Source organism: Rhyacophila brunnea, unplaced genomic scaffold, assembly GCF_057557595.1.
Source record: "Rhyacophila brunnea isolate RB1 unplaced genomic scaffold, BYU_Rbru_1.0 scaffold_7, whole genome shotgun sequence".
NCBI lineage: Eukaryota > Metazoa > Arthropoda > Insecta > Trichoptera > Rhyacophilidae > Rhyacophila > Rhyacophila brunnea.
Genome location: NW_028233339.1, coordinates 37,175,173 through 37,195,556, shown reverse-complemented (window position 1 = coordinate 37,195,556; position 20,384 = coordinate 37,175,173). Strand labels below are relative to the sequence as shown.

At 38.4% G+C, this 20,384-nt stretch overlaps 1 protein-coding gene across 1 annotated transcript; it reads right to left on the bottom strand.

Annotated features, from left to right (window-relative positions):
• Positions 1–7: 7 nt before the first annotated feature.
• Positions 8–20,209, bottom strand: melt (ventricular zone expressed PH domain-containing protein melted). Its single transcript, XM_085958065.1, has 12 exons — positions 19,622–20,209; positions 18,367–18,615; positions 15,417–15,591; positions 8,983–9,389; positions 7,985–8,145; positions 7,563–7,846; positions 4,860–5,185; positions 3,877–4,357; positions 3,277–3,416; positions 2,385–2,513; positions 1,759–2,022; positions 8–1,029 (listed from the first exon to the last, which is right to left on the bottom strand). Exons 1-12 carry the CDS (start codon positions 19,724–19,726, stop codon positions 781–783), a joined length of 2,970 nt encoding a protein of 989 aa, XP_085814191.1. The 5' UTR covers positions 19,727–20,209; the 3' UTR covers positions 8–780.
• Positions 20,210–20,384: the final 175 nt, after the last annotated feature.

The following is a 20,384-nucleotide window of genomic DNA, read 5'->3' as shown; positions in this document are numbered from 1 at the left end:
ACATATTGTAAATACGTTTGATAATTTAATGACAATAGTAATTTTCTTTACATTGTGAAACAATCAATATTATGTATGTGTCGTAGAAAATAAAAACTAGAGAAAAAGCGATTAACATTTTTCATTTCAGGCTAAGATAAACCTCAATTGAACCTCTAACCGTCAAAGAAATCACATTAATTTCATGATTTATTATTACATAGGTATTCATATTTATGATGCTTCATTGAATATAATGTAGATATATCCACCAATGGCAGTGATATGCTGCGTTAATAACTATAAAATCTATTTTATTATAAAGTAAACTTGGTTCTTCTTAACCACACGGATTTACAGTGTGACATAGTGTATAATATAATATATACGTACTTTTTTCGTAAACAATCCTATAATTCTTATTTACGTTTGAAGCCAATGGTTAAAGGCACTCTCCTCAATATTGTTAATTATTGATTTATCAAGTATGCACAAATGTATATGTGCATATACACCTATATATGCCTATACACCAACTAAATACTGACAAATTGAAGCTTGTGGATGAGTCATTTCTGAAAAGTGACATCAGATGCCAGATTCCGGCACTTACTTATTTACTCCAGATATTAGCCATCTGTAAAACCAGGGGAGATAATTATTCAAACCAACCTCTTCTACATTAAACACTTTCACATTACCACAACCTTTTATTATTGTTCTGTTCATATTAGACATAAGCGTCTATCATACCCTGACTAAGCCAATAATTATGCATAAACGCCAAATGCAAAAAGTGCATCAGAGATTTTTCAATGTTATTCCTCTGGCGGGAAGACTGTTAGATTTAGCCGGTGCGTCTCTGGCCTGCGAATGAGCGACAACTATGCTTAAGCACTGAACCCATTCTTCCGCGTTCTTGCCGTCTTTCGGTTTCAAAATGAGCGTTTGGTCACCGGTGAATATTTCAAAAGCCTTGGGTATATTCCGAGCCCCCCGGGACACTTTCACTGATCGGATTTGGTTCACGTCTATACTCTCGCCTCCACTCTGTAAATGAAATTGTATTTAATAAAATAACTTATTTATATCGTAGTGGTACATATTTGGTTTAATTCATTTTTTCTTTTTGTCGGCTCTACAATCTGATGTGGATCTTGGTCGCCTTAAAAAGAGGTTTATTAAGAGATTTTTTTAATGAGAAATGGATGTTAACTATTTGTTCAAAGAGCCAAATTATGAAGATTATTTTAAGGAGGCTTCTCAACTTCTTTGTACTACAGCACTTGCATAGCCATTCCGTAATATCTTTAGTATGGTTAAAATGGTAACTGTGGTTTATATTCTCTCAGGTTTCAGCCTGTTTTAACACTTGCTTTGGGTTCTTACTTATCCACTGTTATTTACAATATTAGGTGACTGCTCATCTAACTAACTAATGATATATAGATATACCATCATAAATCGTCAGGTGTTCTGATTTAGAACTAAGCTCATATCAGTATAAAAAGTATTAAATGTTAGCATGTGGCGCCCTCACTCAGCGGAAAACTTATATTGGTGCATCTATAAACAACTTCTTTTAGGTGTTTTTATTGCACTGCAGTCTTGGCAAATCTCCGAGCACAAACATTAAGTCTGATACAAATGAATCAGCAATGCGAATTACTCCTCCATCTCCATAGAAGGTTTTCTTTCAGCATCATTGGTTTGTACTGTAAAACTCTACCATTAAGTATGACAATAAATAAATAGCCATTCTAAAAAAAAATGACTTACGGATCCTTTGCAAGACAAGTGAGCTCCGGAGAGCGTGAAATATCTAGTTCTCCATCTCCTGAACAATCGCCATCTTCCTTTCTTCTCCTTAAGTTGTCCTTCAATGACGGGTTGAGTATTGCCATTCAAAAATCCGACCGCCCTTTCAGGGTGATTGCACAAAAAACATCCCCATTGTGCTGCTTCACCATCTCGGGCAGGATTTAGTTCAAATACATCGAAGAAACCAGACTGGCGGAGTTCATTCAATAATGTCTCTTGATCCTATTTAAAATACACATCATTAATTTAGATTACGTATAAATGACACGTTAATTTAGTGAATCGCTTTGAATTAACGCACTGTACAGCTTTTAATTGTTATTTTCGTACTGGGAAAATACAACGGTACAAAAGGAAAAGGGCAATAAGTCTTCAAAATTGAAAAAAAGTTGAATGTGCCAAATTCACATAATGCCATAAATGAGAAAAGGCATGGGTGGAATCAACACCTCTCTCTGAATTACTAAATTCGAATTTTGAATGGTAATTTTCCAAAATGCAGGATTCGATCCAACAGCTTCAGGCAAGGATACTACTACTCAACCACGGGTATACCATATTTAATATAATATCATTGTAAATACCTTGCTGCAGGGAAAAGCACTCGTTACCAATGTTAGAAATGTTTTGTTTTCGCATTTTAACATATCCCAACAGTGTTTAAGACTGCTGACACTTGAATCGCGACTACTCAAAGCACTTGTTGATCGGGCCTGGAAAAGAAAGATCAATAATTTGTTAATTATACATTTATTAACTGTTGAGAAAGTATATATTTATGAATGAAAAGCAAAGTACAGCAAAACCCCATTAATACAAACATGGTTATATTGAAATTCGCCCTAAATCTAAATTTTCGATTTCGAATAATTTTACATAATCGGAACATAAAAAAACCTTTTTCGTCAAGTTTTACTGTTTTTTCAATTGTCTGTCCCATTGATTTCGAATTAACGGTGTTTTACTGTACAGTGGAACCCCGATCTACCGTTCTCATAAATCGTTTTCCCGCACGGATCGTTCATTTTTGAAAGTCCCGCCAAACACCGATAAGAACAATGTTAAATAATCACGCATTAACCGTTCCCTGATTTATCGTTTTCCTCGATCTATCGTCTAAATATTATGGTTCCGTCACAAATATTATCCTGATTGACCGTTTTTGTTGACTATCTTTCATTTCGCTTTCGTAGAATTGTTTATGATACATACAGACCTTTCAGTCGCGTCGCTTTGTTTGCCTCGCATCTTGTATCACGAATTTTTATAAGTCGCAACTAAAATGCCCCCCATGAAGAAAACTAGAACTCTAGCTGAGAAACTGAAAATAATTCAAGAGGTCAAAATAAATACAAGAGAAAAACGAGTTTTTAAAAAAAAAAATATATATATATCCCGCATTTTATCGTTCTTTTTTAGGGTCCCTTGAAAACCGTAGAATTGGGGTTTCACTGTATTGATTATTTTAACTGATACCTGCAACGCAATGAACATTAGATGTATCCAGATACGGGGATTCCTTGTTCTCATTGTGAAAAACTTTCTTGAATATAGACAATGTTGCCCTCGTGCTTGGCAGGCAAAATGTAATTTGGCCAATTTTTTTGCTCTCCTTTCTGTAACAAAGAGACATTTTTATTGGAATCTAAATAAAATTTCGAATATATATGTATCTATTGTAATTGAATTAATTTTAGAATATAAATAATACCAATAGTATTATTGTCTTTGCAATAGATATTGAATTTTAAAGTAATACTTACTCCACTAGACTTTTGTACTAATTTCTGAATAATAAAAGTACATTATCCTATTTCTCAGTAGAGAAGAGTTGTAAAGATAATTGAAATACACAAACTTACTAATCTCAATTCAATGCAATTATCAAAATAGTTTTTATTGATTTATTATTCAATACAAGTACTTAATAGAACTACAATATGATTACTGTGTAATGTAGATGTGTATGATTATTATTTTCTGTTACCGCCACCACCGTTCAGGCAGTCTTTGCCGCTGCTATTTCTAAACAAAAGTAAGTATGTATCAATGCATAAAGATTAAAGCAAAACTTACCTTCGATTGTGCATTTAGCCGGCGGCGGTATTCTTAAGGAAACTTTATCCATGTAAACTCTTATCTTATCCAGATGTTTTTCACAAAAATGTTGGACGGTATCGCGCATCGGGTATGGCTCAAACACGCTGATTCTTTGCGATGCATTTGAATTAATCATTGTGACACTTGTGTTCTTTTCCCTTCTTGATGGGACCGAGACACTTATAGGGTTACCGGATCCGATCGGGATCGGCCCAGACCCCAAGGAATTATTTATGGAGCTGCCATTTGTGTGTGATGATCCAGTTTGAGGACTGTTAATGACTGACACTTGTCCTACTGCTATATTAGAATGCTGAATGGAGACTGAAGGCGCAATTATCGGTGAGGTTACTATTGAATCCGATGACTTTCCGAGAATCATGGGGTTTATAGATATTGAATGTATTTGTGATGATGTACCCAGAGATGCCGGAATCACTAACGGACCCGATGAAACCTGAAACCAATGGCAGTAATGTTATTATTTATATTATGATTAGTACATTGTCTATCTATGACGTATGTCTGTACTACAGAGAAAGTTTTTATTCAACTATTAGTTAGAAAATACAACTGTCTTAATCTTTATAGAAACTTCATATATGAAAAAATTGCTGATGACATGTTTACTAGAAAATGATTAAAGTAAATGAAATTCACTTTTATTCGTAGCAAGTTTCACATTTCTGCTTGGAAGTGTATTGCCAGGTCCGCGCATTGTTAAAAAACTGTTACATTTTTAAAAGAAGATATTTTTATAAAATGGGCCATCGTTATTTAAATGAAAAATTGTATAAAATCGCAAATAAGACAGTGCCAGTAAGTTGCATTTTGTTTACAATGTATTCAGTACGCCAACACACATCAACCATACCAGAAATCATTGTTAAGTGTTGTAATATAAAGAGTTAGATATGCTCTCTCTTCATTGGTCCAGATTCTTAGGTTATGATACTCACAGTTGAACCGGCGCTCGCGTTGTTTGAGCCCTGACTGATGATAATTTGACCGGAGCTGTGAACAGCGTGTGATCGGGAGTTGGCGTATCTTAATATCTTCGGTGGTGAAATTGTGGTGACTGTTACGCCGCCGCTCGACACCCCTGTCCTGTTTGACAGTCCTCCAGTGTACGTTCCGCTCCATTTGTTGTGACTCGAATTGTGCGCCATTGTAGCAGAGTTTGAGTTGTTTACGTTGTTGCTCTGCGGGACTGCAGCATTTTGATTTATTTGCTGGGATGATGATAAGCGTGTCATGCTTTTGTGCAAACCTCCAACAGATCCCCCTTTAAAATTCAAAATATGATGGTTTTTAATATTGATTAATAATTATATACAACAATAACATCAAGAATGATGACGTAATAATATGAGTTAGCATGCACATTCTGGGCTTCTGATAATCCATGAATTCAGATAACTGCAAGATGTGTTACCCGAATTCATCAATCCACACTCACCGCCATCCTTTTCCCATGTGGTTGCAGTTAACCCCATGCTAATACAGTTCAATTTCATACCTAGTAATTAGTACCTAATTATTCCATCTAATCAAATAATTTAAAAATGGGACACATACTGACGTCTTGAACCATTTTAAAAAACTTTGTCATATTTTTGTAGTCGATTTCAAAATACATACTATTTCATGAATTTTGTCAACTGTTTCAGCAGACATTTTAGAGATGTGTAGTGGAAGGCTTGTACCAAAATGTTTACATACCGGCATCATCAGTCTGCGGTCTTTGACCGTTTTATGCACCGGTTATTTTTTGGGTTTATTTGAAATTTTCAGCAATACATGAAAAATTAATGTTTCCTAAAATCCAAATTTATTTTCAATATTTAAAGACTATGGGGTCTGCCCTGCCCGAAGTGAAATTTTCAAATCCATTTTTTTTTCAAGAAAAATTGTTTTTCGGGATACAACAATTAATTACTGGTGAGTTAATTAAGATACGAGGGTGGGTCAATAATTCCTTAGAAAAAAGCATTAAAACAGTTTTTATTTTTGTATTTTTTTTTTATTTCTCAACATAATCTCCTTGGAGCTCAATACACTTGGTTAGACGTTTCTCAATTTTTTTTAAACCGTTAGAAAAATAAGTTTTCGGAAGGTCCTCAAAATAAGCATTTGTCCGATCGATGACTTCTTCATTTGAAAAAAAACGTTGTCCACTTAGCCATTTTTTTAAGTTTGGGAAAAGGAAAAAGTCACTGGGGGCTAAATCTGGCGAATACGGTGGGTGGTCGACCAATTCGAACTTCAATTCTTCAATTTTAGCCATTGATCGTAAACATGTGTGAACACGGGCATTGTCCTGATGAAAGAGGATTTTTTTCCTGTTTAAATGAGGCCGTTTTTCTTCAATTTTGTTTTTTAGCTGGTCCAATAAAGATGCATAATAATCCCCTGTTATTGTTTTTCTTTTTTCCAAATAGTCAACGAAAATAATTCCACGTGCATCCCAAAATACAGTAGCCATAACCTTACCAGCTGATTTTACGGTTTTCGCCTTCTTTGGACATGGTTCGCCTTTCGCAATCCACTGCTTTGACTGTTCTTTCGTCTCGGGGTATAGTGGTGTATCCATGTTTCATCTACAGTCACAAAGCGACGAAAAAATTCATCCGGATTGCGTTGCATGAGCGACAACAGGGCTTTAGAGGCCACCACCCTATTGCGTTTATTGTCGACTGTGAGCAAACGCGGCACCCATCTTGCAGAAATTTTTTTCATGCCCAATTTGTCATGTAAAATAGAAATGACGCTACCTTTTGAGATCCCTGTAACCTCAATTATCTCACTCAACTTTAATCTTCGGTCACTTAACACCATATCGTGGATTTTATTGATCATTTCTGGTGTAGTCACCTCTACAGGACGTCCTGAGCGTGGTTCATCCTTTGTTGATGTACGACCACGTTTAAATTCATTTAACCAGTTATAAATAGTTGCAAGTGAAGGAGCAGATATGCCGTGAACTAAATCCAACTCATTTTTTATTTCCTTTGCTGTTAACCCTTTTATATTAAAATGTTTAATAACAGCTCTAAACTCAATTTTCTCCATTTTCCATTTTTCCATTTTCCACAAGCAATTTTTTTTTTTAAATGTACGAGAAACACACAACAACCCGACCAATCTGATTGAAACTTCGCAGCATACTGAATCGGTAGTGCCGCTGCATGAAAACAAACCGCTTACAGTACTAGTCGCGCCACCTGTCGGCTTTTCTAAGGACTTATTGACCCACCCTCGTATCTAAGTAAGTAGGTAATTAAAAAAATAATTATATTTCAACACTTTTTTTTGCAAATTATATTTGGCATGAGAAGTTTCTATGACATTTTTTTACGGCAGCCAAAAGGCTACATATTATTTACCATACATAAAGATCTAGGTTAAAACACCAATTGAATTAATAATTTTACTTGGCGATTGTCTACATTAAAATGTGTATTTTGATTCTTTCAGTAAATATAAGGTTGAAAAGACAGCTAACAAATAATTCTCATCAAAAATGCTGTCACTGCCTTCACATTATGGATTCATATGATTACACACATACAAGTTATTATTTCTGCATTTTAAAAATTAAATATAAAGATACGTGGAATAACATAACATTAGATAATAGATTTCATAATTTTGGTCTTCACCTGCAATATTCAGTCGTGTCATACTCCGGTGCGTATTAGAAGAAGTGTGAAGCCTTCCAGTGCTGCGTGAATCTCCAGGTTTGGTCCTCCTCGTGTAACCGATTAGCGGAACAGCCGGAGGACTGCTCTGTGATGCAAGATTTATTTGGGGAGGATTGCTTTGGACTGTTGAATGTGGCAAAGAATTATTTACAGGATTGTTAGTTCCGCCGAGTTTCACAATCGTCACTCCACCAGATGTCTGGTTCACTTGATTATTGTTTACTATCGGCTGAGGGATATTACTGAAAGGAGAAATACATACATATGAATGATTTCCAGGATTTAACATTAATTATATTATTGTTCAAAATATTATAAGATCAATATTTTTCAGCTTGTTTAAGATGAAATTTTTTATGAAGCAATTATGTAAGACATACTTATTATTTCGATGGCGGACTCCGTGCAAGACCTTATCGGTGAAGAGGGGCGGATAAGCACTACACAAGGCGGTGGCTTCTTTAAGCAAAGCTGCATGACAGGAGCGCTCCGAACCAGCTAACTGATCCAGAACAAAGTTGAGTGCCTCTTGTGCCCGATCCTAAAAATTTAAAAGAAGAGTCAAGATTATGAATTTACAATAGTGATGTATCAAAACATGCTAAAGAAAAACTTTCTTCTACGGAGATGGAGCCTTTATATATGAAAGTGAAGCTGACAATATGATTACTAAGGCTGATAATTAAATTAGCTGCAAATTATTTTGCATTGCAGATTCACTTGCATTGAGATTTATTCACCAGAAGAGGCAGAATCGCCTTGCATTAATTTGTGTTATAAGCCTATAAGAAGTTACTTACCACACCTATTCGTAATCGGGCATATCATGCGGCAATTAATAGGTGACATGACGCATCTTCCATTTTCATGCATAGAATGCCTCAGAACCAGTCGCCCAAGATTGTTAAGTGTGCTTTGAGTTTACTTGACTATAATCTAAGATTGCCGATGAAGGAGACAAGCATGAAAAAATCGGTTTAACAAAAAAAATACAGAACAAAACAATACATAAGACAAAACTGGGTGACCAACTTAAGTAACTCTTCTTTTTCCATACGCATTAAGACTTTGATAACAACCGTATAAAATCGCAAACAGTATGTAAGTAACCAAAACAGAAGCATCAACAGCAGGCCCCTCCATTTGCATTTCATACGGAACTTTGATTCATAAATATTTTATTCAGTATTGCCAAAACAGAGAAATTTAAATTCTCTATATTGTTAGCAATTTAAGAAAACTAATACGAAGAGTCTGGTAGGATCCTTCATTATTAAAAGTCAAAGTTATGATTAATAAAAATGAATGTGTGAAGTAGCTTTGTACTTATCAAATAAATAAACAGTATGTATTTTATTAAGAAAGAATAAGTACTTACTTTATTCAATTTCCCAACTTGCGCCAAGATCTGTGCAATCAAAATGACATGATGCGGTGTTGCGTGAGGCGGTTGAGCTGCCCTGTGCAGTGTTGCCAGATGTTCAACCAGCAACAGCGGCTTCCTCTGCGAGATGCATAATAATACTTTCAAGACGCCGCCGCAAACGCACCCTGATGCATTACTGTTGGTCATGTTTGGACACAAATAACCGAGCAACTGGGAGATGCTCGCTTCCAATATGGACGGATCATTTTTGGCCATCAATTCAAACAGATTGAGCAGGGCCAGTTTCTCTTGTTGGTCCGTGTGTGGTAGTAATGAAACGAGGGCCATTGCGTGCCCATTCAGGGGGCCCGGTGACACCTCATACAGCTGTGATAACACTCGGCAGAGTGGATAGTTTCCTAAAAAAGATACAGAAACGTTAATACAACTTGAAATATTATAACTTATTGTCATAATGGCTAGAAACAATTATTATTTAGACACGAACATTATTCAAAATTGCAAGAAACTCAAAACAAAATTGTATTCCTGCACGTGCACAAAGACACGATTTAAACCACAAGTTACTACGATGACCAAGCGGTAACGTGTCAACTTATAGTTTCCTGGGTTTGAATCCCAAGTCTCGCAAATTTACATCTTGTTTTTGCAATGTATGTTTGGACCCAGAGTATGGACCTAATAGGTTGAGCAAGTGGCCAACAACCAATTCTCTGGTGATGTAAAGTAAAAAGAGGGGCCGTCCATATATGATATCATGCTTTATGGGGTGGTCTGATATAATGTGATGATTTGTGATGAGGGGGGGAGGGGGGTCAGAGGAAATGTGGCGTCACAAAGTGAACCAAGAATTTAAGGGATTTAAGAGTGGGTATAACAGGACCCAGTGTGATTCATATTTCATTCGAAGAGAGTCCACAGAGCGAGTAGCACGTCATTTTAAATGAAATTTACAACAAAATCCCTGGTCATCGAAGATTTTATTTTAAAAACTTAATAATAATAATTGTCGCTAGAGTAATTCTTTGCAATGATTTATTAGGTGCCGTGAACGCTCTTGCCAGCGGGCGTAATGTAAAACAATGTGAAAAATAATAACAGTATATGGGGTTGATACCAGATGGAAATCTCCCACAGGAGACTACCTCAAAGGGCGGACCGAACCATCATATTTCCCAAAATACCACAGCCTACATCCACTCTTCGCGGTGATCGCAACCCTCGGCCGAGCGGAAACCGTCTCCTTGAAATTCAAATTCGTCAAATTCCCGCCAAAACAGACGCGGTCTATCAAAAACGGCCGCTCGCGCCGCCACTAGTCAATCCGTCGGTAAAACAGGGAGCTTCCTGACCGACGGATAAAACAGGACGCCGCGAATCTGGCAGTTGGATCTGGATGGGCGCGAAAGCTCTCTCTTGCCTGATACGTCGACCAGCCAGCATCTCTCTTACATCAACCGCCGAACCAGCAGCATCTGACATCGGCAAAATCTCTTCTCGCCTTCGCTCGCCTCGGACGCGAAGCCAAGCCAGCATTCCGGACAGCCCGCCAAAAAGACCACATCTGACATCGGCAGATCGCCACGCCGCAAGCACTGACTCGCCTCGGATGCCAAGCAATCAATCAGCAGCCCAGCCGCGACACCACGTTGCAGCCCGCCAATTACCAACCGACCGCCAACGACGACAATAACCTGTATCGTATCTGTAACGACTACCCTGCAAAACGATGAAATAAACCAGCCTTGACCAAATACCCCGTGCGTTTCTGTCCCCCACCCCCGCTTTGACCTTGACGTTATCACGGCCTGCCATCTCCGCTTCAGAGCGCGCAGAAGGCCGGTGATAAGTTGATCGCCGTCAACGTGGGGCTTGTGGGCAGGATTGTGTCCACCGGAGCCAGCATCGACCCTGAGATACGCCAGCAGAGTGAGTACAACTGTGAACTTCCTCAAGCAGTGACATTTGCGAGTACTCACTCTACCGGGGGAGAAACACACGGCCGGTATTTACAATGTCAAATTGACCTTGTTTCGCGCGTGCAATCGCAACATCGAGACACGCGGCGATACGTTCCTCGCAGCGGAAATGACACACGAGATCGCGTGGAACGTACTCCCGCAAGTTCATTCGATGTGGAAAGCATAGCCAGACACTGCTGGGGGGCCGCGCAAAAAACCGCGTGGTCCCGAAACCTGGAATTCAGCACACCAGTGGCGCCTGACAGAAGCAACAGCCTGGATAGCAAATCAGCATGGACATCGGCTCCATCGCAAGACGTGACAGCAGCATCGTTATGTTCCTCCGACCAGCTGTATCATCCCTCGACCCTGGCCCACGGAGGAATACATAAGATGTCATGGCCAACGGCGTCGTGACGCTACACGGAGATGCCCCGGCTACCGACGCCGACGCTCTTCGTGACCGACGTCACCCAGCACAGCGAGGTGCCAGCCAATGGCGCTCGTACCTCCAACCCAGGCGAAACATCTGCCACCAGCGCGGATGTCTCGCCTAGCATAACCACTAGCCTTATCAAGCCTAGCGAGTCTTAACGCACTGGAAGACGACACTCCTCGCAAAGACCCAAGGTCAAGCTTCAGTACCAAACCCCATAACCAGCCGCTTACCATTTGGCACCGGCGTTATCACGGAGTGCCCCGGCGCGACGCCCGGCACCTTCGTGATATACCTTACGGCAGACCGAGGTTGGTCGCCTGGTCTCTGGTTGCCCAACCGGCGGTGACCAGCAGATACATCAGACACCGCCTCAATCGCCGACGGCCCAAGGCTACATCGGATCTGCAACCTGAGGAACCAAGAAGACTGAAGCGGAAGCCAAGATTCCAGGGACACAGCAAGACCCCCAGCATTAATCGACAAACATCCGACGCCAGCGAGGATGTCACGCCCGCCTTAAAACTACGACACCTATGGCCAAACCGCTTCGACGCCTTGGACGTGCGAGAAGACGACGCTCAAGAACTCAAAGGTCCCACTTCCAACACCAGACCCCATCACCAGACGTCTATTCTTGGAACCGGCGCTATCACGGAGTGTCCCTGACTGACATGTCTGACACCTCCGCGAAAACCTCACGAGGAAGCTGAGATTGGTGCCCTGGTCTCTAGTCACACAATGGCGGCGACTAGCAGGCGCAACAGGTCCCACCTCACTCTTCGACGGCCCAAGGATGCGATGAGCTGGTCGATTCGAGGGAACCACCATGTGGAAGTGGAAACCTCAGCAGTTTTGACACGAAAGAGCCTCAAGCACGCCAAGACCATCGGACGCGTCAAAGCCGCACAGAGGTGAACCGGCCCCCAAGGACAAGCGACGGTAGGCTGATGGAAAAGACGACGGTTCGGTCGTTTCCCGGAGAGGTCGTTTGATACCAGATGGAAATCTCCCACAGGAGACTACCTCAAAGGGCGGACCGAACCATCATATTTCCCAAAATACCACAGCCTACATCCACTCTTCGCGGTGATCGCAACCCTCGGCCGAGCGGAAACCGTCTCCTTGAAATTCAAATTCGTCAAATTCCCGCCAAAACAGACGCGGTCTATCAAAAACGGCCGCTCGCGCCGCCACTAGTCAATCCGTCGGTAAAACAGGGAGCTTCCTGACCGACGGATAAAACAGGACGCCGCGAATCTGGCAGTTGGATCTGGATGGGCGCGAAAGCTCTCTCTTGCCTGATACGTCGACCAGCCAGCATCTCTCTTACATCAACCGCCGAACCAGCAGCATCTGACATCGGCAAAATCTCTTCTCGCCTTCGCTCGCCTCGGACGCGAAGCCAAGCCAGCATTCCGGACAGCCCGCCAAAAAGACCACATCTGACATCGGCAGATCGCCACGCCGCAAGCACTGACTCGCCTCGGATGCCAAGCAATCAATCAGCAGCCCAGCCGCGACACCACGTTGCAGCCCGCCAATTACCAACCGACCGCCAACGACGACAATAACCTGTATCGTATCTGTAACGACTACCCTGCAAAACGATGAAATAAACCAGCCTTGACCAAATACCCCGTGCGTTTCTGTCCCCCACCCCCGCTTTGACCTTGACGTTATCACGGCCTGCCATCTCCGCTTCAGAGCGCGCAGAAGGCCGGTGATAGGGTGCCTATACGATAATATTTATTTTTAGGCGTTATAAATTATTTCGTGCATTGGCTTTACTCAACCAACAAAATACAATAATGGTACCTACCTATTGTTTCACTAGTACATATTATATTATAAAAGTAATTGCGTTACTAGTTTGTAAAAGTGTCTCTAAACTCGGGTACATCACTAGATATATTGTACGTTTTTTTTTAAATATGCATTAGAATTAAACAATACTTAGCTATTTTTTTTAAAATAATTATGTAGGTCTTACACATTAAAAATAAAAACTATTCATTAATTATGTTTTTTGGATAGCACATGAAATAAAAATGTAGGTAGATAATGTGTTTCAAAATCCTTTGTATGTTTAGTTCTCGTACAATTTCAGGTTAAAAAGTTATTAATCTATTTCTAAGTTTCTAAACTACTAAACTAAACTCTAAGTTTAAAAACGTCACAATATCCACCATATTGGTTGTAATACTTCCCACCAAAAAGCTGATTAACATATTGAATTTAGTAACATTTAAGTATATTAAAAGAAATTATTTTTTGGTCACCCCATACTCACTAAGCTGAAGTGAGTTTGTTTGTTTTAAATTTAATTTATTGACCATTACTTTTGACCCACGTATCGGCGGCGACTTTTTAATATTACTAGTAGACCAGCTATATCGGACCACATATAAAAATATCATATTTTCAATGCTCAAGGGCATTTCTGTAGAGCGTCCCCTTAAGGATAAATTTTAAAAATAATTACAAGATAAAAAGAACTTTTTATATACAACGTTTTTAAATTTTCTGTTGAATCATATAAACTTGACTTGACTAGCTTAAACGATCAAAAAAAATTGTACTGATAGAAATACTGAATAAATATACTGAAATGTCATTTTGACACTTCATATTGATTTCCATAGTAATGCAAGTATATATATTAATATTAATAATTTAGTTGCTAGGACCCACTTAGCAACCAATATTAGTTTTACTTTTTATGGATTTCTTCCGAAATAACTTTTCATACAAAACAGAATTAACTGAAAATGAAATCAATTCTAATTAAAGGTGGCTAAAATGTCTAGCTAGTCGGGAAGTTAGTTAAAAATCGATTGCAAGATTTGTACCAGACAAACGACCACCGGACAAATAAGGATACGAGCTAAGAAAAACGTTGTAATAAAACATATTTTCTGTTTTTTCAATGTTTAGGGGGGGGGTTGTTAAAAAAATGTGACATAACATAGACAGGGTAGTAAAAGGTTCTGTGAAGTGAAAAAGGAGGGGGGTGGATTAAAAAATAGCCAAAATCGTGTGACGTCATATTATGTGGACGGCGGCCCCTAAGTTATTATACATCGAACTTGTATTGGCACTTAAGAAAAGTAAGAAATAGTCAGAAATAATATTGGGTACATCCATCAATTCCAAATATACTGATTTCATTTGTTTCTACCATTATCATTTCTATGTTCTGTGAGATCTGACAAGTCAGTGACATGCATGCTGAGCGCCTTACAGCATATTCAGAAATTATTGAAATATGAACGCCAGTCACCATGGACCAAGGTTTTGTAGCCAGATTCGGTTTATTATTTTATGACAGTCTGACAAGTGCACTGAGTGTCCTTGTCACATTCCATTTACGTGACAAACTTCAATGCATATTATGATACAGACATTTATTGAAAATAATCATGTTCTATAATACATGTTTCAATTTATTTATACCATACTTCTCCGCAGTAGAGATTTAAACCTTGTTACAGCCTCACCAAGATGGCAACCCATTTCCCATTATTTTTGAGTTCCCGGTGTATGCTCAATTATTAATTACTATGGAAATATTATAAACACAGGTGCTAAATTTTGTGTTGTAGAGCTACAGAAAATATAAGACACCAAAATTTTTGATTTAGCTGGAACTCGAACCTAGATGTATGCTACTAAGGCTGCCGACACACAGCACTCGGATGCAATTGGAATCAAATAAGACCCTCTGTCAACGCACATCTACTCACATCGACTGCAATGCCGTGTGTCTGCAGCCTAAGCTACGATATCATCACCGGTATATGAGCCAACATGAATCTTGATCAACTCACTCCTCTCTATATGCCGCAAACTCTATCAGTCTCAAATATTGTCTCCTCACATTTTATGTGGTTAACCAGCCATTCTTGATACAGAGCCTGTCCAATGGAGTTGTCCCACTTCCACACGATAGAGTGATCACTGTACAACTGCCAAGCTCCATCGAGAATACATAAATATTGTTTGTATAGAATAATACATTTACTGACCAGATATGATAGAGTCCATAATCTGTTGTACGTGAGGTTGAAGTAGGGACGCGTGATGTATAGCTGCCAATGACAGATAACGGGCCATGTTGCGCGACAGCTCCTTGTTCCCCTTGTGAAGAAATTTCACCGCCACTGGAAGTGCTGCCTCCATTACAGCCTTTTTACTATAGTTCTGATTGTCAGATGACTTTTAATAAAATAACTATAAATTGCTTATTCTACTGGCGCTATTCCCTTTTTTGCTTATCGAATTTTTTAATTGAATATGAAATATACCATTAAACTACAGCAAAATCACATTTAACATATTTTGAAGGGATCGACGAAAAAAACTATAAATATTGAAAAATAAACAAATTTTGTTTTTTATTAAAAAAATCATACAAATTGGTTTGGTGCATGTTATATCAACGAGTGGCGAAGGGTGGAGGTAGGCTATGTAGATCCAACATAAAAAATACATACAAACAGTGCAGTGCTGTAACGAAGAAGACTTGGTGTAGAATTGGTCTATACCTCCACTATTATGGTTTGATTAGGCAGGGTTTAATTAAATTTTCAAAACTAACTAATACGCTATATGCAATTTGTATTTTAGTACAATGAAAACAAATAAGTATGACAAAGTATTTATGTTGGATCTCCACAGCCTACCTCCACCCTTCGCCACTAATGTCAACGTGTTCTTTCACCTTTTCGAGAATATTACTTTTTTCTTAAACTGATGGCGTTTACACAATAGGACTCCATCATAATGGTTTTAAAACAAAGTTTTTTGTTAATTCTACTAGTATATCTGAGTTATAGTATCACAAAATAACTGTCAACACAAATAAACAATGACAATCTCTTTCGATGCTGAGACAATATTTAAATATATTTAAACAAAAAAAAATCATAAAAAACATGTACACAATAAGAATGAAAAATGTCAGCAATAGGTGATCGTTATATTCGAGCCAAAACACAGAATAACAAGGATACAATGTGCCCATCCCTAATTGACTAAAATAAAAGATCACCCACCAATCTTGTTATGTAACCTTGGCCTTAGACACAGCAGACGCCTCTATAAATAGAAATTTACAAATGCATGTGTAATTCATTTCATTTTTTGTCATCCATTTAATTAAATGTGTAATTGAATTCTTAATAATTTTAATTGAATTTTAAATATTTCAGACATAAATAATTATTGCAGGAAATAAAAGAAATGAAGTACCTATTGAATGTGGTAAAATGAATTGGAATTGCAGAAATTACACACATATAGCAGGAAAATGTCAATTCTAGGTATGTAAAACCAGTGTAAAACTGTATGTAAAACTGTATGTAAAATGAACTAAAAATCAATTATTAATATATTGTATCATTCTTGTATGCTCCACCATGATATGACTTAGTTGTTTCCCTATAAAAACCACTGAAGCAACACATACTTAGTCGCAAGTGAAACTTTTGTCAATTCCATCTCGGAATCTACTCTGAAAAGCTGTATTATTCTCGTACTACATAACTGCATAACCTTATATAATATTACAAATAATATAATACTCGATGCCCTCAGAAATCAAGGAATCTCCGGGCGCTATATAAATATTTTCAATAATATATACAGTAGCGCAACAGCATCTATTAATCTCCATAAACCATCGCGCAGATTTCCTATCAGCAAAGGTGTCCGACTAGGTGATACAATCTCACCTAAACTATTTACAGCTACCCTTGAAGACTTATTCACGCAACTTGACTGGAATGACAAAGGGATCCCCATAAATGGAGAATACCTGAGTCATCTGCGCTTTGCCGATTATATAGTAAAAGCAAAAGACTCAGAAGACCTCCAAAGCAGAATGCAGGAACTCGCTGAAGTAAGCAACAAAGTAAGCTTGAAAATAAATGTAACAAAGACGAAAGTCATGTTTGCTGCTTTGCGGGCCAAAAAGAGATCCTCAAGCGCAAAGCGTTCAACCAGTATGTGCTTCCCGTAATCACATATGCGTGTGAAACATGGACCCTAAGTAAAAGAGAGATTCAGAAACTTAGAGTAGCACAACGCGGTATGGAGAGGTGCATGCTGGGCATAACGCGAAAGGACAAAAAGAGGAATGAGTGGATAAGGAAGCAGACAAGGATTTGCGATGTGTTCGAATTCATTAAAAACCTCAAATGGAGATGGGCTGGACATATAGCTAGAAGAAGAGACAATCGTTGGACGAATTTAGTCATCCAGTGGTATCCAAGAGGTACAAAACGTCCGCAAGGTAGATCTAGAGGCCGCTGGATCGATGAAATGACAAAGTTCTGCGGTATTACGTGGCAACACAACGCACAGGACCGAGAGAAGTGAAAGCAGCTTGAAGAGGCCTTCATCCAGCAGTGGATAGATTCAGGCTGATGATGATGAATATAAGTAGGCTGTTTCCATGAACTCTCATGTAAGATAATTAAAATGTGACTATATAAATAGTCCTGCATTCAGGTGACAAATATAGCAATACCTTACATAGTCCTGTTAATTGGTTCTGCCTAGTACAGGGGTGGTGAACGTTTTTCTGCAAGCGTGTCAAATTAAAGATCTTATAAAAAATTTTAGATTAATTTAAAAAAAAAAAATATTCTTCCTCCTTCTTCCATTTTTTCCTCTCATCTGCGTTGTATACTTGTACTCGGCGGACTACTGAATTTGACAATCGAATACTGGCGAATTATAGAGATTGATTTTGTGCTATCAAGTAGTAGCGGCGGATTACTGAGAGTGAACTGTAGTCACAGAAACCGTTTCACAGTTTCTTTTCACTGTAAGGGTTGTTCGTAAGATGGATTTTTATAATTATTGAAATAAAAAAAGTGACAACAAAGCGATTTCCTTACCAACCGGACAGATTGAAGTCGGTTTATGCGATACATTGTTGTAAATTTTTCTTCAAGAATTCTAAGCACTCACCAAAAATATACATGATATAACATCTGCCGCTATTTTGGCATGCGGCGGGTCTTCATCTTTGTGCTCCGGTTGTAAATTGTGATGCAAACATGATTCTAGTAATGCCACGAGTGCAGAGCAGTGCGTCTCCACACTGCCTGTTTCTCGGATACACGATGTCACTCGCGTCACACAAATCTCCACAACGGACTGGTCATTGTCATTCTGAGAGTAACCGGCTTGCGACGCAATTTCGGTTATCTGTTTTATCTAAAAAACAAAACAATACATGATAGAATATTGAAGTAATATGTATATCTACACATATGCCAGCGTTTCTTGCTGTCTGCAACCAAACTTCGCATGTGACAAAGAGAAGACCTCGCAATTTCTTAGATAATGTGATCCGTTGTCTTGGGAGATTGACAAATATAGCTTGAGGTGCACCAGTTTGAAGTATGCTACCCTCCACGTAACCTTGCAATTTGGAATTGATTTTTTTGAATAATTATTTGATGAAATCAGCCAAACAGGCGCCTGGCATTTACTAATACGCAGTGCATATTACACACAAGTCTTGTCACTGTGTAAAATTGCAAAGTTACATGAAGGATAATAGTTTACAATACATTGGCAATACTCAAATTATAGTTACATCCATTTCTCGTAAAAACAAAATCTGTTAATATAAACGTCCACCCTGTGGAGGCCCATATGATCTTATTAGGATCGGACATGGTTGAAAAAAAAAAACTATTTTCGGTCCTAGGCTTAATATGTGGCCCTCTATAGAGTGGAAGTTATATTAATATACTTACATTTTACGGGGAATGATTGTTAACCATTCAACCAAACCATTGTCAATGCTTCTGGATGATTTGAACTGATTTCGCCAGACAACTAGGTACATGACCGTGAAGTCATTTGTTTCGAATGTTTTGTATTCAAATTCCCCTCTATTTTTTTAAGTTCGTTTACCTTTTTCATTTATTCATGTGTAGCTGCAATCGATGACCTCATCGCCTGTAATGCTGCTGATACATAATGATAATATTATATTGTGACGACTTTTGGTCTCATATACCTTTCCTTCAGGCGATTTTACGCTACTGCGGCTTTTAGTTTTACTTTAAAAAATAAACTTTTAAAGACTGACATTTTATTCTGACAAGACAATCAAATTCTATCGCCGGTTAGTTAATCAGATTAAATTTAACTCACTGAATAATGTTTGTTTGATGTTTTTTGTCATTTAAATTAATAAAAAGAAACTCACCACTTCGGTCAGGTCATTTACGATTGAAGAATCCGCAACCGAGAACATATCCCCCGCCCGGGATAAGTCCCGGTTTCCCAAAACTTGCGTAAATAATTCATGCATCTTGCTGGTTTTCTTACTTGATCGCTTTAAAATCGATTTCACTGTTTACTTTTTTGTCATCTCTACGAGTTTTCTGGGGGCGATCTTATTACCTAACAGCAGTCCTAACAGTAAATGAATAGTAGTTTATTACTTTTCAGTCTTCACTGTGTAGAAATAAGATAACATGCGCTAGTAGGTTATGGAGAACAACACTTATGGCAATCTGAATATTTGTGAAAAGTTTAATAAGATATTATCATTTTTTCTTGATAACATATCTCCCGACTGAATCATGATTATTTTGCAGACTTCTTTACCTGCCACATAAACATTCTGCCATACATTCTGCTTTCACTTGTACTAAAACTGTTATTGTGTTTTATCTCTTTCTGGCATGCGCTATTTTGATATCACCGATTCCTCTACTCTCCGAGAGATTGCAATTCAGGTGACGTACATAGTAAACAAATCAAGCAGCGCAACTTTACCTATTCTACCTGTACCTGCAATTCGGTGATGCCGCATAGTAAAAACATTTTCTATTTCTTCGATAATAATTGCCATTAATAAAATTACAATTCCAGCACATTCGGTGTCAAAAATGAGTCCACGACAAAAAGTCGTGTATGATCAAACCTTCAATAAATTAAATATTTTTATTGGCTTCATGCAATGC

What these genes read in the sequence shown, in the direction of transcription:
- melt (XM_085958065.1), bottom strand. Translation starts at nt 19,726, where the DNA reads ATGCATGAATTATTTACGCAAGTTTTGGGAAACCGGGACTTATCCCGG. An exon ending in GACACGACTGAATATTGCAG is followed by an intron (nt 5,186 to 7,562) that starts GTGAAGACCAAA and finishes TGAATTTTAAAG; the next exon opens with GGGGATCTGTTGGAGGTTTG. An exon ending in ACTTGTCTTGCAAAGGATCC is followed by an intron (nt 1,030 to 1,758) that starts GTAAGTCATTTT and finishes TTTCATTTACAG; the next exon opens with AGTGGAGGCGAGAGTATAGA.